The 20,738-nt window shown below is 31.9% G+C and overlaps 1 protein-coding gene across 2 annotated transcripts in view; it reads left to right on the forward strand.

Moving 5' to 3' along the window:
• LOC147067724 (very long chain fatty acid elongase 7-like) overlaps positions 1–20,245 on the forward strand; it is a 198,936-nt gene extending 178,691 nt beyond the window's left edge. The window contains exons 4-8 of one of the 2 annotated variants that reach the window (XM_085952867.1): positions 12,438–12,518; positions 14,639–14,801; positions 16,830–16,966; positions 17,649–17,840; positions 18,950–19,989. In XM_085952867.1, coding sequence (XP_085808993.1) covers positions 12,438–12,518; positions 14,639–14,801; positions 16,830–16,966; positions 17,649–17,840; positions 18,950–19,189 — 813 coding nt within the window. In that variant the 3' untranslated portion in view covers positions 19,190–19,989. Of the gene's footprint in view, positions 1–12,437; positions 12,519–14,638; positions 14,802–16,829; positions 16,967–17,648; positions 17,841–18,949 lie in introns of both variants that reach the window. The other variant, XM_085952869.1, reaches the window with a different exon arrangement.
• Positions 20,246–20,738: the final 493 nt, after the last annotated feature.

Genomic DNA, 20,738 nt, shown 5'->3' on the forward strand with positions numbered 1-20,738 from the left:
ATGTTCCTTATTTCAAACTTTACCGTCTGGAAACCTTCTTAATAAATAAACAGTCTTTATTTTAAAGTCATCCTTTTCACAATTACTTAATAAACTCACATGATAGACCATTATTTCAAACATTTTAACAACTTCAAAGTCACATTACTCAAAACTAGTATTCTCCAGTTAGTGTGTTCTGCCAGAATAGAGACGATATGAAGTAAATAAAAGACAAACAAATATACAATACTGAAATGTCATTTTGACATTTCATTTTGATTTTCCCTTAGCAACCAATAATAGTCTTTTACTTTTCACGGATTTTTCTGAAATAACTTTCCATACAAAACAGAAATAACTGAAAATGAATTCAATTCTGCTTAAAGATGGCTAAAAGTATTAAAAGAATGCATTGGCATCGTGTTCTGATATATTCTAAAAGTTTCAAATGTCTAGCTAGTCGGGAAGATAATTAAAAATCGATTGCAAGATTTGTACTGGATAAACAACCAACCACCGGACAAACAAGAATACGAGCTAAGAAAAACGTTGTAAAATGGACATGTACCAAGTAGGTACTACTATAATATTCTGGCCGCGGCACGAAACTGTGAATTTCGATGGCAATATGGTAAACTGTTTGTAGAAAATGGTGATTGTTTCATATTGAAAAAATGGTAATACTTACATTAATTAATATGAACGAAATATGCAATCGAAAATCTACGGTCATGCATTGGACCTCGCCATCTAGTGCCGTGGCCTGACTATATACGGCCTTGACAATATGTACTTATACTATTTAATATCTATACTGTTATTTCTATAAAATTTATCATGGATAATCCGGAGATTTCATTGTAGTTACATAGATGTCACTACTCACTGCCTATTTTAAATATACACACGTGAATACATAAGTATCCTTAAATATTATATAAGTGTGAAATATGAACACATTTTTTTGAAACGTCTGAAATCATTCTCTAGAATCTAGATAATAATATCAGTACATATTGATAATATTATGTATTTGTATCGGTATTATTTAAATAAAAATATGTGGCTGCAATTTGCTACGGCGTCATGTTGTTTATGTCCGTAAATGTGGTATCCATGGCGTAATCTTAGGATAGCCGCGGTCTATTTAACATTTCAAACGAAAAAGACAAAAGAATCAATAGACAGCTTTTTTATTGTTTTATATAGAGGGTTCGCTTTGGGGCGCTACGGGATATTCTAAAGTTAAAATAATTCTAGGAAATTCAATACGCTGATGCACGGTCACAGCGATAGATTCGTGTGCTTCGGTGGCTATTTTCTAGAGGCGATAACAGAGCCCTGTGATCAAAACAACGCTGAAAACTCAACGTAGAACTGGATTATGAGATAACTACTGTGTCGGATAATTCGATTTCAAGATTTCAGAAATATGTATTACAACGTAGGGAATCCGATCCCGGGATTGGCATTTTGTCGATAATTATTATTAAATTTTTATATATCCAAAAAACATTTGATAAAATCGGTCAAAAATAAATCCAGTGTAATTAAATTTATACTTAAGACATTTATTGTCAATATTGTGCACGTTCAATATTGAAAATACAATAATAGGTTTAATGGAGTAAATAATATTGTACGTAATATAAATAATAATGTGAGAGTAAAACAGTTTTATTTATTTATGAAAAGATAACAAATACAAATTCAATTAAAATAAAAAATAAAGATTTAAGTAATTAAAGCATTATTTTGAATAATATGCCCGAAGTAATACCAAAGCATGAAGTGTTAGTTTATTTAGTTTTTTCTGATGCTGTTACGATTGCGTAAGGCAGCAAAAATGGTTATTTATTATCCGGTGATTCCTCCTGTGACCAGTGGGTCTCCAAAATTGCATTTTCTAGTAGAAACGTCGAACTAAATGTTTCTTGATTTATTTATTCTATTTCTCAAATTTATATCACAGATGTTACCAGAATCGTAAATATTCTGTGAAATTTTTCATTTATGTTATTACAAATTTAAACGATTATCATTTATAAAATTTCGTAGAATCAATATTGTGTTGAGTGTTTACATTTATTATATGAGATTGCTGTTTCTGATAGTAAAGACTTAATGAATGGGTTAGCGAGATTAAAAATAGTAAAGTAAACCATGGTTTATGGACTCTCCTCTTCAAAAATCTAATTAGTCAGCCAAATATGAAACTGCCGTAAAACGTATGAGATCATGGTAGAATTACTTTGTTAATAGTGCTAAGCATTATTTTTTCCAATCTTTCTCATTTTTATTAATGTACGTGAAAAAATAAAATGAATCGGCAACTTACACATGTATAAATCAAACTTCATTCAAAATCAGTTTATTTCTGATGTAGTTATTTGTTATTAAAAGTATTTTTTTTCTGTTATATTTTCCATAAAAATTGATAAACAAAATCAATCCCGAAAGTTTCGGGACTATGTTTACCGATCCCGGTATCATAGGTATCGAAAATAGTTCGGGATCCCGGGATTGGAATCCCTATGACAACGTCGTGAAATGGAAATGTTCTAAAACCATTGCTTTAATTATTGATCATCAAGACTGTTAAATGTGAATATCATCCGTAACCTATAATTATTAAAAGTTGATGCATGTTCACGAAACTTGCTTTGTATCTTGTTTCCTATGTTTATAACTAACATTATATTTATTATTATGATTATTATTGAACTAGTTATATATTATATTCAATAACATTTCAGTGCCCTTGAAAATTAAAAACGAATTTAAAATATTAGAAAATCTATTCATGATCAAGTGTATACATTTAAGCATGTATATATCTATGGTACACATAATATAATGTGACCTCTAGTCTAGTTTCACGAATGTTGTACAATGATGACCAGCATTTCAATGTAATATTAATATTAATTATATACTGTGGTACGGGGTATTTTTTTAATTAACTATTTAAAATAATTGTACTTTGGTATTCCTATGAAACAATTAAGTAAGTAGGTAGGTACCTCCTGGATGCCACTCATAATAAGTATCCGGGTCTAAAACAGATCGATTTTTATTGCAAAATAATCAATCCAATTAAGAGGTATTTGAATAAGATTGCATTGTATGTTACGTTATCTTTTTTAAATGTTATTAACTACCTGCGTGATATCTATTCGAATCCTTATTTATTTTCATTATTGTTAATAGTTTTTTTTTATACATTGGTAGAGTATACGTTTTATAACTTTGCACGTTTGCTACTCTTTGCTTGATTACCTACCTCGCATAAAATTAGATCAAATGATATTCACTTGTATTAATATAAATGTAGTAATAAATAAATAAATAAATAGATAATAATATATACAAAAAAATTATTTTTAGAATATATTACTTACACCATTTTCATCCTAGAGCCGGAGTGCAACGTTATGAAGCATATACTCTAAAATACCCATTAAAACGTTAGTTATAACTCTCTATTTATTTTGATCCGCGGTTTTATGCAAATCGTGATTAATCGATTTTAAAATGGTCTGATCGTGTTATGCGTGTCCTATTTAACTTGATCTTGATATCAAAGCCTATCTGCAGGATACTCGTTCTTCAATTAGTACAGACAGTAGGATAAAAAGTGTCTACAGATATTTGTATATGAAAACATTTGAAATTCTTTTATATGTAAGTACCTATAATTATAGTTTTTTCTTGCATTCCGAAATAAATAAATAAAAGAAACATTGGCTTATTAATTTTGTACACTTAAAAAGAATTTATATTTAATTGTATAATATACAATCTGGAAAACTTACAACTTATTCAACCTTGTCTCGAAAGATTGTGTTTGCACAGGGTCAAGCCGTTTAGCCCGGTCCCACGCCTCTTGGAATTTAAATCCCAACGCTCGTAAATCTCTCTTGTAGCATCGGTGATGGAGAATTTGTTACTACGACGAAATCCGTGAGCGATATAGAGTGCACTGTCGCACGTGAAACGGATGGAATATTGGCTTGTTATGTACCTACATGTAGAGTAAACTAAGTAACAACTTTATGAATGTTACCAGGTAGTAGCTAATTGTAATTGTAATTGTAGCTAAAGTAATTGATGATTCGCTTAAATCTCATTGATGCATTTCGGAAGACGATTATTTTATTAAGAACCATCTTGGCAACATTGTTCTAAACGTCCTGTCTATTTCAGTTAAGTCAACAGTATCGTAATATTATATCGACGGCTTCTTTTTTCTCGAAGAAAAAGTATCGGGGACTAAAAAGCTTGAGAACTGTTGCGTAGCATTAGTACGTACTCGTGTAACTTACAATTTAGAATTAGCTAGCTATGGATTTTTGAATGGAACGATTGACCGTCGAAATTGAGTTGGAAGTTGCAATAATACTTAATTCATATTCAATGTCACTCTATGAGATATAGATATTTATTATCGAAGTTTCGCGAAATGAAAATAATGTTGCTTTTTTAGAGCAACCGCGTAATACGAAACGCGGAAACGATCGCCACCCACTTCTTAATTTTTTAATATCCGATTAAGTCAGATATGTTTATAATGGATTATTTTGTTAAAATACAGTAGTATTATAATGCTTCATTAATTATAAACTAATATAAAACAAAGATATTTGTATCACACTCTAATATCAAGGATAAATTTACGATAAAAATGCGAATTAATTAAAAGATATATTCATCAACATTATCAGCTTGAATCTATCCACAGCTGGTTGACGGCTTTTCCAAGCTGATTCCACTCCTCTCTGTCATGTACGGTTGCCATGTACTTCCGCAGAACTTAACTATTCCATCCAGCGGTTTCTAGGTCTAGCTTTCGAACGATTTACACCTCTGAAACATGGCCCCCACAAGGAGGGGGGTGACAGGGCTCTAGCCTGGGGGGCCGAGCTCAGGAGGGTCTCGGCGAGGCGAGTCAACCAGATAAGTGAGATAAACACACATCACAAATTTGCTTTAATTTTCCTTCAACGTTATTATTTAAAATAATGTGGCTGTACGATACAATTTTTAATTGTGTATCTCGACAACTCCATAATTCAAATGGAAATATTAAAATATACAAAAAAAAAAACACTAAATATACAAATTAATTTTACTGCGTACACCGTTTGGAAAACGCTATTGTAGACCGTCACACTGCCTTTATCCTTAGCGATAGATAAGGGGGCCCGCCAAAGGTCCTAGCCTGGGGGGGTGCTTCATGATGTGGGGGCCTACTCTGAGGTATGTCCGGATGACTAGATTTAGTCAAAAGATTGTCCGTATTTCGAACTATGCATCCAGTCCATTCACATACTTATGAGGATTTTTGCGAACTTTCTTACATCACGTACTCCCGTTCGCGAGCCTTGAAATTTAGTAATCACGGCAGGGCGGTACTATCCTCAAAATTTTGCGTTGCCAAAATAACGCATTTCCAGAAATAAAATCTCTGCAGTCAATGTTTTACGTCGGCACTGGTGCAATGTGCAAAGAAACATTCTTCGTCTATGACAATGACGTATTTACAGTAGATTGATAATACCTTTTATTCATTGACGACAATATTCTCGTAAATTGAAAATGTTTTATTTTCTGACTGGTCGCTGAATAAGTATATAAGTAATAACCTTTCTACTTTTTTAGTGTCTCGTGTATGAATTTATTTTTAATGCATCTTAATTATTCGCGTATCAACTAAAGTTGTGCTACATACGTTCGTGAAATTTAATTTCACATGTACATACACTCACGTTGGCGTAAAAATGAAATGTCTTTGAATTCCTTAATTTTATTGAAAATACCTGATTTCATATAATATTTATTTCCACATAGGTATTCGCTATCCTTCCACGCCTTTTAAAACAGGTGCGATCAAGATTACTAGAGTTTATTTATCTAATATACTTTTACGTACTGTTTTTTTCTTATCCAGATGAAGTATAGGTAGTATAGGTACTATTTGCAAGGATTGTCAAGTTTTTCCAGCAAAGTGGAAAAAAATTAATAAAGCGCATTAATTTTTAAATAAAAGATCTAAATCTCAAAAATCATACGACATTTTGCTTTTTAGGAAACACGTCTAGGGATTGCAATACCGAATGAAAATGTCAATACCGGTTTTTCGGTATTTCTTATTGAATATCGGTATTCGTTAAAATATTAATTAAAACAGAAGTGGGTACATATCAGTAAATATAGCTATTAAAATATCTTTAAAACATTTTTATAGCAAAAACATACATACGTACCTACCCACATTTATGATGTTGAATTTGAATATATTGATAATTTTAACAAAAGCCCTCAAAAAGGCTAGTTCATCAAGTGAAAATTAGTCCGGCTGCAGGAAAAGTTTCTTAAAGTCAACGCTTATACAGTCATGAATATGGTTTCTTAATACCGAAAATTCCGGTATTTTGGATTTTTAAAACCGGTATTGCAATCCCTAATCACGTCTTTGTAATGCCAAAATTAACCTTACCGACGCAAAATAAATGTGTGTTAATAATATACATTCCAATACGTTCCTATACACATTTTTACTCCGACTATGAGAAAAAAAATGTAATTTAATTCTCTTTTTAATCGATTATTGTTGACTTTTATGTCAATATATTTTTTTTTTCTGAGGGATTTAAATTTTTGCCAGTTATTTATAGTCATTTATGGGTATATCAATCATGCTCACTGTAATTAGTCGCAAATGCCAAACTAGTAAACTCTAAAAACGATATATATACTATCTACGTTGAATCAGTCGAAAATGACTGCCTGTCGTATAGCATCATGGCATATAATATAATAAGCCAAGAATATAAATAATTTTTGTTATCAATCACGAATTCTGATTGGAGTCACCTGAATCTATTATGATAGTGTCCGAGTGTCTTCAAACGGGTTTTTGTGTGTATTATTTACGAAATTATACACGCAAATTAATATATATATATATTATACATACACACAACAAACCGTAAGCATTTCAGTTTTTAAATAAATTGTCGTTCCTTAGTGTAGGTGTTACGTTATCATATTTATAATGGATGGAAGAGAGCTACACAATACATAGTTACCTAGTGAGATTTCTTATTTGCAATGATCCCGCCTACCACTATGAAATCTTGATTGATAAATTTAATGAATCAATTGAAAAGCAGTTTAGAAACACAAGGCAAGTATTATTGTAAAATAATGGCAAGTATTAAATTATACATGGCAAATATCTTTAATATCCAAGAGTTAGGATTAATATCGTAATATTAATTGGTGGCATTATGATGATTACGTTAAGACATCAAAACAAAAAGTTGGGTAAATGATTCGATCGTCGTGAACCCAAGTAAAACCGTTTTTAATTACAGAGCATTTCGCATTGTAGTTATTTTATGTGGCCAACAATATTTTGTGGTAATGTAAAAAGCTTGGTATACGAGTACATGGATATATGTTTTAAATTATGATATGTGAGTATACTATGACCAATATTCTATTTGCAACTGTCAATAATTATGTTTGCATGTATATATTTTCTAGTAGATAGTAGTTTATCGACAGTATATATTCTATAATCTCCTATATATTATTATCCTAAGAGATTTTGGAAAACGCACCAACTTTTTTATTTAAATACCATTTTGTAGATTATTAAAGAAATTCACTTAAATTTTTGGAGTCCCGAATCTACTTCTATTTGAATCCGGCACAATCTGATAAAACTCAACACAATTACAGATAATATCGTTTTTAAATAGCGTTTTATATCCGTCACCATACATTTTCGCTACTTTACTGTCTATCTACCGCAAATTAATTATAATATCGCTTAAAACTTTCTATATAATCGATATTTCACAAATCTAAATTAATATTCCACAAAACTATTCAAATCTGAAATCGCCACATTGGCGTATTATGGGTTTTAACAAGAATTAAATGCATATTTCCTCACTAATTACTACGAAAATATCTAAAACCACTTCACTGCCACTTATCTGTCAAACTGTTTTCTTTTGCGAACCGCCTATAACAAGTTCATTTGACGTGTCAGAATTCAAATTTAGAATTTGCAGAAATAATCGAAAAAATGTGATATTTTTATTAGCATAATCAATTTCAATCAAGACATTTTATTGTAAGATGAGTTTTCTAATTTAATAATCATAGAGAATTTTAATACTTCTATCAATAAATTGAATAATGTCAGGCTTAATAAATAAGAAACTAGATACATTATACAGGTATATATTACGTTATTCTCAATATTATAGTAAGTATCACATACTATCGTGATTCAGTAATAATTGTATTATTTTTACATTTAGGTAGGGTACATGAAATTAATATGAAGAAATACAATAAATTAAAAAAAATAATAATTATACTTACATACAATTACAGTAACCTTTGTTCTTTTTTTATATCATTATTATTATTATTAATACTCAATAAAAATTAAATTGCATTAATGTTTCTTTTAATAATGACATTATGGTAGGTAAATTAAATTAATGTGACGAAATACAAATAATTAAAAATTAATGTTGTTTATATATTTTATAATAATAATTATACATAAAATTATAGTAACCTTTGTTCTTCTTTTATATCATTAGTAATTATTAATCTAATATATAAAAATCAATATTTGTTTGTTTGTTCGTATTTTATGCGCTGCCATACCGTTCATCCGATTGCGATAAAACTTTGTCAACTTATTGCTTGCACTTGCGCGAAGAGTATAGGCTATATCTTATATATAAAAATGAATGTCTGTCTGTCTATTTGTCTGTCTGTCTGTCTGTCCCGTATGCGTTCCTATATCATTCATCCGATTGCGATGAAATTTTGGTATATGGTTGTATGAACACCCGCAAAGGTTTCTAAATTAGAAAAAACCACCTTCTTCATTATATCTTCTTTTATTCGTATGGTTCCTATGCCATTCATCCGATTGCGATGAATCCTTCGTCAGTTGTTGTGGTAACACCCGCAAAGGTTTCTGAATTAGTACACCCATATTCTTCTTCTTCATTCTATCTTCTTTTATTCGTATGGTCCCTATACCATTCATCCGATTGCGATGAAACCTTCGTCAGTTGTTGTGGTAACATCCGCAAAGGTTTCTGAATTAGTACCATAACCATGTCCGAGCCTCCACAGAGTAGAGGTTTGTATTAACAGATTTTGTTTTTTACGAGAAATGGATGTCAGCCACTTGCTGAACCAATTAGGTCCATACCCTGACTCACTCACAAATTGAAAAACAAAATGTGTAATTGTCAGAACCAGGATTCGAACCTGGGAACCACGGCGTGATAGTCCAACGCTTAAGCCGAGCGGCCACCGTGGTAATTACGAGTATCTTAAAAGACTTTATGAGAAATAGTTTTTACATTTTTTCAATCTAATGGGATCTTCTCCATTGAATAAACAAAACGTATTATAACGCAATAATCTAAATGTATGAAAAATTAGACTATCCTGTAGTGGCGATGTGTGGAGGTAGGGTGAATCCACCATATATAGTACAGACTAAACGGCTACAATTTACAGATGGTGTTGGTTAGTTTTTAAAATTCAATTAAACCCTGTGAAAACTAAGCCATAATACGCATCTGTCTATAAAATATTTAAAATTATGCCATTAAATCATACCATCATTTTGGATATTTTATAGATAGAATAATATTGTTTACAACTATTGTTTGGTTGAGGCAGGGTTTAACAAATTATAAAAAAACTAACCAACAACATGTGTAATATGTTTTCTTGGTTCAACGAAAGCAAATAAGAAGTATGAATGAATAAGTGCAATATATAAACATATTAGGTACGAGTATATTCTATTAAAATGTCAGTGGTAGCAATCGGCGATTGCCAGCTGTTCTGCTAGGCCTATCAGCCTGAGGTGGTGTCAGACGATATTGTGAAGGCCAGACTCCAGAATAGACTACGCACATGACCCCAAATTTATATAGGCAGTGACGACTTGCAAATCGTATAACTGACAAATCAGCGAAATGTCAAACTGTCAGTTGAATGAAAATCCATCCCGAATGGAAAACTATGGCGGCGTCTATGCATACGTCACAATTATATTAATATCCAACACCGTCAAGCCGTCTGCAAGACCTAGCGAGACAGACTGGCGACCGCCAGCTGGCTCTGCTAGTCTATAATAATACTTGTAGGCAGGGCTGCGAGCCGTCGTATCGTAGTGTAGTCAAAAAGTATCGATATAAAATTATGCTTCTCATTGGGGGATTTATTTCTGAACAAAAAATATCAACATCAGTATCGATACTTTTTTGACGGCTCTAGTTACCTATAGCATAGCTATAAATAAATTAACTTAATTCTAATAACGATCGTTGAATAAATAAAATTATAAAGACAGTGCTAATACTAAGCAATGATTTCTGATATTCGGAAACATATAGGTACTTACCACTATCGCTAAATACTTTACATTGTAATATTATACTTGCGAAAATTTTCATAATACGTACGCGAAAATGTATAAGCCTTAATACTTTGGACGCGGAAGACGCATACGGCGCGTAATGACCAGGCGGCCGATCGATGTAATTAACGTGCATTTTAAAGGGGGCAATTAAAATCTCATTATCTCTTCAGCAGCGAAAGAGTTGAGGCATGTTCTAAAAAGATCGTGGCTAGGCGATGCGCGGATTGTGCAAATGACGCGTGCCGAACGAAATATAATTTGTCATATAAATCCAACATGCGTCCATTTAATGTTCTGTTTATTGTTCTATTAGTAACAATAATAATATATTCATTGATATGTTTTCTTTTTCAAGTAAATGGGTAACGTTTTTTAGTCATCTTTACACGATTTAAGAATTAATACCCCCGTCGCCATCACGAAACAAATTGACGTGTTTACAGCTCGACGTTCGCTCCGATTGCCAGCGAGTCCAAAATTTCGTCGCACCTATAGTTAAAAATTATTTGCCGTTTCACTAAAGTACCGTCTTAAATAATTGCTATAAATGTTTCATTGCATTAAATAGTGTGTGTTTTGTTGTACCTATATTATGTTAGTGATTTTAAGGAAAATTGATTTATAACTTTTTATAATTCTGTCATGATCGGAATTCTTTTTGATACTGTCCGACCTTGCCATCAGTATTGAGTTTCATTTCAAATATGATATTATGATGTACAGTCGCGATATACCTATATATATATATATATATTAGTCAGTAATTTAATAACGCGGTTATATGCTAATACGATTTTTTATTATATTTTGTTCTTGGCATATATTTTTAACCAACTTATCGAACCGCGAGCACTGACTAATTTCTTCTCGATATAATAAAATATGTGTAACCGTAACCTGTTCGAAATTTGAATATGCCGAAGAAAGCCCGCCGCGCGGTTGTATCTATTCGAGTCTTACGTATTGTACTCGGACATTTCATTTAATGTCAGTTATATTGTATACCGGTTTTGTTTTAAAACAGACCCACATTTTTTCGTTAAAAATTAAGGTCATATTTTTATTTGGACAGACATCTGTTGAATTTCACTGTCAGCGTACTTGTTAATAAAGCAAAGGATCTATAAACTGCGTGAGGATCTCCATTGGATATTATAATTTTTTTTAAATTTTCGTTGTGTTTAACTTTGGTTAGGTACATGACCTTTGTGGAGTATGTTAGTATGCTAAAATTCCCAATGGTGATGATTGACAACTTCTCAAAGGATAGTCCGTTTAATTCGGTTTTATTGAAATTTTAACAACACGTGAAATAATTGAATCATAACACTTGTTAATTGGATCATTTGGAACGTAACGATAATAAGTTTTCAACAAAATTAATATTGTAATTTAAAGAAAATCACATTTTTCGCTTCTTACCGGACCAAAATAATTATATGCCTCCACGGAGTTATGGTTGTAGTAAGACTTTTACGAGGAAACCATTCCTCGTCAGCCATTACCCCAACCCATCGGGTCCCTGCTCTGGATCACACACATTTAATGAAAAAAATGCCAGAGGTTTTCATCTAAAATTATTTTTAATTAGAGCAATATAAATTATGATATCTACAATATACAATTTATAAGTATATATTTTTTATACGTACCATTTTTGATCCTAAGAGGATCATATAGATAGAGTAAGTACGCGAAGGCTGTAATAACATTCTTTTTACGGGGAATGCTTGTTAGCCAATCGCCCAGGCCATCCGGTTCTCGTTCAGGATCATACACACATTGAAAAGAACACGTGTTATTTTGTCAGGCGCGGGATTCGAATCCGCCACTCACGGTTTTACTTTTACTGAGGGTGTCATTAGTGTTATTGTCAATTATAGACGTTGAAAAAAATCTTCCTATACAAAAATTATATAATATTTATCTGTTTTTTCTGTATCTCTAATGTTTATTTTTCTTCTGTTTTCAGTATTTACAAAGCGGCTGGTGGGGTCATTATGATTTTAGATGTCAACCTGTTGATTATTCGAACAGTCCGATCGCCATGAGGGTAAATATGATTATTTTTTTTTTAATTGACTACAATCCTGGGCCACCTCACAAAAAGGTTTCTTAACAGATTTTTATTTTTACGAGAAATGGTTGTCAGTAGGGATCCCGTGCTATTTTCGATACCTATGAATCCCAGGATTGATTAACATAATCCCGGGATTTCGGTATTGATTATTTATCAGTTTTTATGGAAAATAAAATAAATGCGAAAATATAACAGAAAAAATACTTTTAATAAAAAATAACTACATTAGAAATAAACTGAGTTTGAATGAAGTTTGATTTATACCCATGTGTAGGTTGCCGAATCATTTTATTTTTTCACATAAATTATTAAAAATTAAAAGATTGGAAAAAAACAATGCTTCGCACTTTTAACAAAGTAATTCCACCATGATATCATACGTTTTACGGCAGTTTCATATTTGTCTAATTAGATTTATGAAGCGGAAAGGCCATAAGTACGCCATGATTATTTGCTTTACTATTGTAAATCTCGCTAATACATTCATTAAGTCTTTACTATCAAAAACAGCAATCTCCTATTAAATTCACATTATTATTTAAATTACAATATTATTTACTCCGTTAAACTTGTGTATTTCCAAGATTGAACGTATACAATATTAACAATAAATGTCTTAAATAGTATAAATTATACTAGATTTATTTTTGACCGATTTTATCAACGTTATTAGTAAATATGAATTTTTTATATTCCCTAGTTGTCAGTCACTTGCTTAACCTATCAGGTCCAAACGCACATTGAAAATTATGTGAATTATTTTTGCAAGACATACTCACTCAACCTATAAGTTATTTTCAATAAATGTGAAGAACACGCCTAATCTACATTCCGTCCCGCCAGTCGCAGTCGATAATTATTGTTTTCATCTAAATTATTCTAAATAACAAAAACAATAATTCAAGTTTCTGATCCTATCTGCTGCCGACGTCATAATGTTATTTTGCTGTTGAAAAAATCTCGATCAATAAGCAGTTCAGTAAACTCTTTCAGCGTCTAGTGTTACAAAATAATTTTACATCAGAAAACAATCTTTAATTTTTCGCAATCGAACACCGACTTCCATATCTTTAAAATATAATACTTTTAATGTTTTTCTTTTTAAAAGATTCAGCATTTACTTGATGGTAATTCATGATAATTTTTACAGCAATAACACATTATCTAGTAATACTCCATGTAAGAAGTCAGTTAGCTAGATCGAACATGCTGTTCCTGTCTTTTGACGTATGTAACATCCATAAATTAGTCAATCACCCAGTTTAAATACGAATTCATGACACTGTCCTTTAATGACTCTCCTATTTTTAATTGATGACATTATCAGACCACAAAATTGGAGAAAACACTTACAAATAAAAAATAAAGCTGTTAAAATTAAAATACGCTTCTGTGGGTCTATTCTATACTTATCGAACACTAAAGTGATAAATAGTATCAAACTTAGGGTAGGTTTGTATCAAAATATTAGCACTTATTGTAACAATTACACGAAGCTGGTTTTTATTGTTGCAATAAGTGCTATATTTTAACAGCACCTGTCTTGCTGCTGTTAAAATATCGCACTTATTGCAACAATAAAAACCAGCTTCGTGTAATTGTTACAATAAGTGCTAATATTTTGATACAAACCTACCCTAAGTTTGATAATATTTATCACTTTATCACTTTAGCGGTCGATAAGTATAGAATAGACCCACTGAAATGTTTTATCATACTGACCAATGTTGATATGGGATACCGCATGTTACCTACTGTGCTAAATTTTTATTGGACGTTGCGCGAGTGCAATGTCACATCGGGGGACAGCATGTTTATTCCAGCTAATTGCTATCTTAAAAGAATCTCATTTTTTGGCACTTCATGTCAAGTATGAACATTGTAAAATATTAGCATAAGATTTTACTTGACTTCACTGACCAAAGTGTATTTTAATTCCCAAGTGAATTCAAAATCATATTTCAAAAAACCATGCTGAATTCTATAAAAGTGTTTGTCTCAATTTTAATGATTATAATTTTATTTAATATCTTTTAATTTTTTTTATTTTGGTCAATTATTACAACAAACATAAAATGTCAATGTATTTTCAGATGGCCGAGACCTGCTGGTGGTATTACTTTTCGAAATTCACGGAGTTCTTCGACACCCTCTTCTTCATCCTGCGAAAGAAAAGCAACCACGTCTCCACGCTACACGTCATCCATCACGGTGTTATGCCTTTCTCAGTTTGGATGGGACTCAAGTTTGCACCGGGTAAATAATAATAGAATTGATCTTGAATCCATTTCGAGTGTATCTTCTTCTGCGAAGGCTCTCAGCTGAATATTTTCCCTGCAGTCTGCTAACCTGAGTTACAATTAAAATCTACATGGATTCCACACTCTTAACGTCTTAACAATACATTATATAGACTGCAACAGAGTTTGAGGCATCGGATAGGCACGTGCAAGCCAAGGAACAACATTTCATTTTACTTAGCCTCATCATTCTTTGATATAATCATGTCATGTCTTGATAAACATTCCATGTTAGAAAGTTATCACTTTTATTTTTTGAATACTTAGATGTTCTGAAATGTCATTTTATGAACATACAAAATCTAAATATTGCATTAAACATTAAACTGTGTTGAATAATAATTGCACATACTTATCCTTATCTATTAATATTATTCGTTCTAGCAGAAGCGGGGCATGTAAAGATCTTTGATCTCATTTTTATGGTATTTATTGAACTGTACTTTTCCGGGGGACTTACTGACATTCTATGGGCAGATCCAAATGCTTTGGCATAAATATAGATTGAGGCTCTAGTGAAAAAACTAACCATTTTGATTTGTATTGGTGTTGCTTTATGTCTGTTATTTACACTGCAGGCTATCAAACTACCTTTGTTTCAGATCACCAATTTAATAATTGTTTCCTATTCCTATGTGACCTATTTTCGCTTTTTATTTATTCATTATTATTAGGTAGGTACCATTGTTTCAATAGTAATTTACTATTATCATTACTAAACTAATTGAATATGTATTTTTTTCCCTGAAATAAAACAATCAACTAATAATAATACCTTGAATTATGCCGCTATAAAATACGTTTTCTTTGATTTCTTCACATAAAGTGTGTGATTTTTATTGAATTTATTCATGTCAATGAATAAACACAATGGATATTTATGCAAAGCAACAATAATATTTTCTAAAAACATGCATCAATTTCAAGTCAACTCGATGTTTTTGACAATAATCATTTCTTGACTTTCACTTTCTATGCGTGTTCATCCATTAATAAGTAGATTGATTATTAATATGCTAGAAATGGTATGACTTAATTTTGACAGTTTGATGAACTGTAGTTGAGGGGTCAAGGAACAATCGACCCAAGTCGCAGTTTTAATTTTTTTCATAGTTTGTAATCGGATTAGAAATCAACATTTCATAGATTGAAAAATGTCAAATTTTTATTAAATGTTTAAAATGAAATGACATATCAAATATTAAATATCTTACAAAATTAGGAATGTTGGAATTTCAAATATCAATTAACTTGAAAACTGTACAATGGTACATACAAAACTACCAAAATAGAATCACTAAATAGTCTGTTTAATTAAACTATTCTTAAAGCGCGTTGACACGGTCCAAGTACACTTGGACCGAGCGCCATCCAAGCGACAGCTTCATACTAAGTATTCCTATCCAAGCTACTCGGACCGTGTCCTAGTCATCCAAGTTAGCTTGGATAGGAATAATTAGTATGAAGATGTCTCATACGAGTGCGCTTGGATGGCACTCGGTCCAAGTGTACTTGGATTGTACTTGGACCGCGTCAACGCGGCTTTATCCAAGTTTAAGAGAAGCAGAAGGTATTTGTAACTCAGTTCTTCAGATATGTTAGTTATATCTTGTTGATGCATTCTGTGGTACGATTCTAGGACTTGTAGTAGCCAATTTTTATCACATCATTAATAATTTTATTCTACATATCTATATAACGTTTTCTACATCTCTACTTGTCACAATTTAACTAAAAATGTTGTAATGGTTTTAGACAAAGCTATTTTTGTTAATTCTGCTTTAATTGAGTTTTGTTGACATTGTATGTTCAAATGAATCAATATAAATGGTCTTGAAACAAAGTCAATGATAATGACAATTCTACAAAATTATAACCTTGCACCCAAGTCATGAGGGTCATCGACTTGGATTTGGAGGTAGCCACAAATTATTTTACTTTACATTTACATGAGGAACTAAGAGTATTTCGTTTCTAATTACAGGTGGCCACAGTACATTCTTCGCCTTGCTCAACACGTTTGTGCACATTGTTATGTACTTCTATTATATGATTGCCGCCATGGGTCCAAGATTCCAAAAATACATTTGGTGGAAGAAGTATCTCACCTCATTCCAAATGGTAAAATTTTTTATTATATTCTGGCGATTTTGGTCATTCCTAACGTCATATACTGCTTCCACTACTACAGACACCTCCAAGTCCATTAAAATCCTGAGGCTATCGAGAAAAGGCGGCTCTTGTGGTTCAGTACGTAAGGCGCTGGGCTTCCATCCGGGAGTTCTGAGTTCGATTCCCAGTGTGGTCAAAATATATTTACACAATCTAATATGTAAATTCTTGAAGCCTAGGAGTTTTACCACTGTTATTGGGCTTCACGGCCTGTTGTGGTGTTTAACAAACGTATTATAAAACAAAGAAGCAAAATAAAAAAGCGCACTACGCTCAATGTGTGTCACCTGAGGTAAAATAAGAAGTGTATGCCTAAGAAATACATGGCGGATTTATTTTCAGAATGACATTAATTACTAATACTACTAGATGTATCTATCTGAGATCAAACACTCACCGTGACAACGTCTTTGAAAAGGTGATGCGAAATGTCTGAATCACAAGATTCACCATTGAGTAAAATTAATAAATGTATTATTGAAATAAACATTAACAGCCTATTAAACACAAAAATGGAAGCATATGTTAGTAATATTCTTTTATATTACATTTTCTTGTGTTCAATATGCTGGCCTGTCCCTTATTTATGTGATCGATATCTAATACATATTTTGGATTTATTTAATTCCAGCTTCAGTTCGTTGCCATCTTCTCTCACCAACTGCAGCTGCTGTTCCGGGAGTGCAACTATCCCAAGTCGTTCATGGTGTGGATCGCCATCCACGGCTTTCTGTTCCTCTTCCTCTTCTCAGACTTCTACAAATCTAGTTACCCCTCCCGCAAGGGTGCAAAGAAAGTGGAAGCAAATAAGGGAGCCTGCATGGTTAGTTACAATTTTTTACAAAAATTATTACCTCGTAATGTATCTATTTCTTATTATGGATAAATTCGTACAGTATGTAATTTCAATATGTAAACGTCTATAACTACTCATGTGGTTTGCCTGCAACTCGTGTCAGATAATAAAGATATGCAATGGTGGATTTATTGGACTCTTGAGGGTGTGCAGGATTTGGGTCTAATGCTGACTAAGGGCCCCCTAAATTAAAACATTTCAAAATATATTAAATAAAAATAGTCATCCTTAAATAATTAATTTTCTCGAAATCGTCTAAAAATCAATGAAAATATTTACATAATTATAATAGTGATTTTTTTGCCCCTGGACATTCCCAGATAATATTTTAAGAAACTTAACTAAAAATAAGAAACAAGATTTAAGAATGTAACATTCTATATATTGAATATACATAATTTGAAAACATCTCATGCATATACAAAGTAGAAAAAATCATTTTGTAGAAAAAAGTACGTCACCCGACGGGACTTGAACTTGTATCTGCTGGATTCGCGCCAGTATGTTTTTCCAATTAAGCTTAATTATGATGATTTTAAATTGTAGTTGTTACATAAAATGCTAATCGAATTGCTTTAAGTTTTAATGTTGACTATCAGTTTTAGTATGTAAATAATTTGCCCAATTTGCAGAAGAATGTAGTCATCAATCTTTTACTTTAATTTTGATTTCAAAATATATTTAAGTCATTATTATTATAGGTATCTACATTTAAGATAAAAATTTTGAAATGCGTTTTTGTATTATTTACCCTTTTTAGGTACCTATATACCTAGTGCAATTTTATTTAAAAACACAAATATATTGTCCCTGTAATGCGAAAAGTGGCTAAATGACAAAATTATAATAAATAATACTATTGAAGTTTTACCTAAATATAATCGCATTTTCGACACCTAAATAATATACTAATGTAAAGAATTATTTTGGCTTTTATAGACAAAAACGTAATTCCATTACATAGCAGTTACCATCTGTCATGAGAAAAGTGAATAAACTACTTATTCAATATTTCCTAATATACCGAGTGAAGTTAAACAGATTCTAAATTTTGTTGTACTTTTTTTCTTTTTTAGCCTGTGCTAGAGGATGAGAACGTAAAGAAGGGGACCAATGGCTACAGACACCACAACGGCACGGCAAACGGCTCGGTGCACAGCAACGGTGTGGCCAACGGCAGCGTGACTGCCAACTACGTGTCGGCCAAAAACGAGCCCGTGGACGCGTACTATTCCAACGGCGTCAACAACGGCTTCGTCAAAGATATTAGGTTAAACGGACTGAAACACAGAGACAAGGGACAGAAGGATCAATGAAACTAATCAGTGATTTAGTGGTACTAGTTTTTACAATAGCATCGTTAATTTTAAACATAGGCTAGACAAGGCTATTTTAAATTTAAGGCAGGTTATACTATGTTTATATTTTGGAACTCTCATCGGAAACGATGACGCGAAGAGACAATGTGCGATGCGAGACTTTACCTTTGCGGGTTTCCATTTGACAGTTGTTACCTTAAAGCCATGGGATCAAGGGAGGTGTTGGGTATTTATACGACGTGAAGTTCTACCGACAGACCCGTATAGCTTGACAAAAATGTGAGGACATTCAATGGGGGCGGAATGATAAATTAAATTGTTAACATTTATTTATTGTGTTGTATTGCTCTTTCATCTTTTAATGCCGGTTCGATGTGTTAACATATTATTATAGTATTATTATTAATAATTGGATGGTGTTATGCATTTATAGATCGATAGCGTAATGCATAGTCATACTTAGGCACGTAAATTCAAAAGCTACACGCTTAACTTTAAAATGAGCAACGTGTTTATTTTTCTATATTAGGACTGACTTAGCGTTGACATCTATGTATTACGCTCCTAATGCTGAGTTTTCGAAACGACGTGATAAATAAATTATTAAAACTTCGATGATTCTCCCTGTTCAATTTTTTTTAATGTTTTACTGACAGTTCGCATTGATTGATAACTAATATTTTTTATACGAGTATGTATGTAGCTTGTTCAATTAATTGACATAACATTTACTTGGTAGAATTTCATTTAACAAGAGTTTAATATTACTTGAGGTGTAGATTAAATGAGTACAAATGACACTTAAAAAAAGCTTATGAAAACCAAAAATTACACATTTTTCATGAAAACATCATGAATATGTTTTAATGAATAAAATTTGTAAGCTTTTATTATATTATTATTTATATTTTGTTTTGTTCAGGCTAATCTAAATACTTATTTTTAACGCCCAGGTTGAGTACGCTCGTGGCCGAGTGGTTAAGCAATGGGAACCGATGCGTAAATTACGTCTCTATGAGTAACGGTATTGAATTCTGACGCATATACCAAACCAAAAATTATTTCGTATCTTGATAAAAAATATCGCGGCTCACGATTTTTCAGCTCTTGTTCTGCCAATAAACATATTCTGTGTAAAAATGAGTTACACACACATCATGTTATACTTACCAAACATGGGATTATGTTGTATAAACATATTGTATTTGCAACAATTTGGAATAGTGGATTAATTAAATGTTGGAAACGTTTATGTAGAATTTATAATCACATATTTAATTTTGAGATTAATTTACTGATCTCGGTCACCGGTGCATTTGTATTTCTTCAATTCTCAGTTCCTCAATAAGTTTGCAGGTCGCTTTATTAATGCATAACACCATCCAACTATAATCTGACGGCCTGTCATTGAGAATTTATAGTGTTCAAAATTATTGTTTTAGTATTTAGATGAGTAGATAGATAGTTCGATATTGTTTATTCTCGAAGACCGCTGTCAAGAAAGAAGTGTTGTTACCTGTTCAGGTGCGTACATTATAAAGAGGAA

This window comes from Rhyacophila brunnea, unplaced genomic scaffold, assembly GCF_057557595.1.
Source record: "Rhyacophila brunnea isolate RB1 unplaced genomic scaffold, BYU_Rbru_1.0 scaffold_3, whole genome shotgun sequence".
NCBI lineage: Eukaryota > Metazoa > Arthropoda > Insecta > Trichoptera > Rhyacophilidae > Rhyacophila > Rhyacophila brunnea.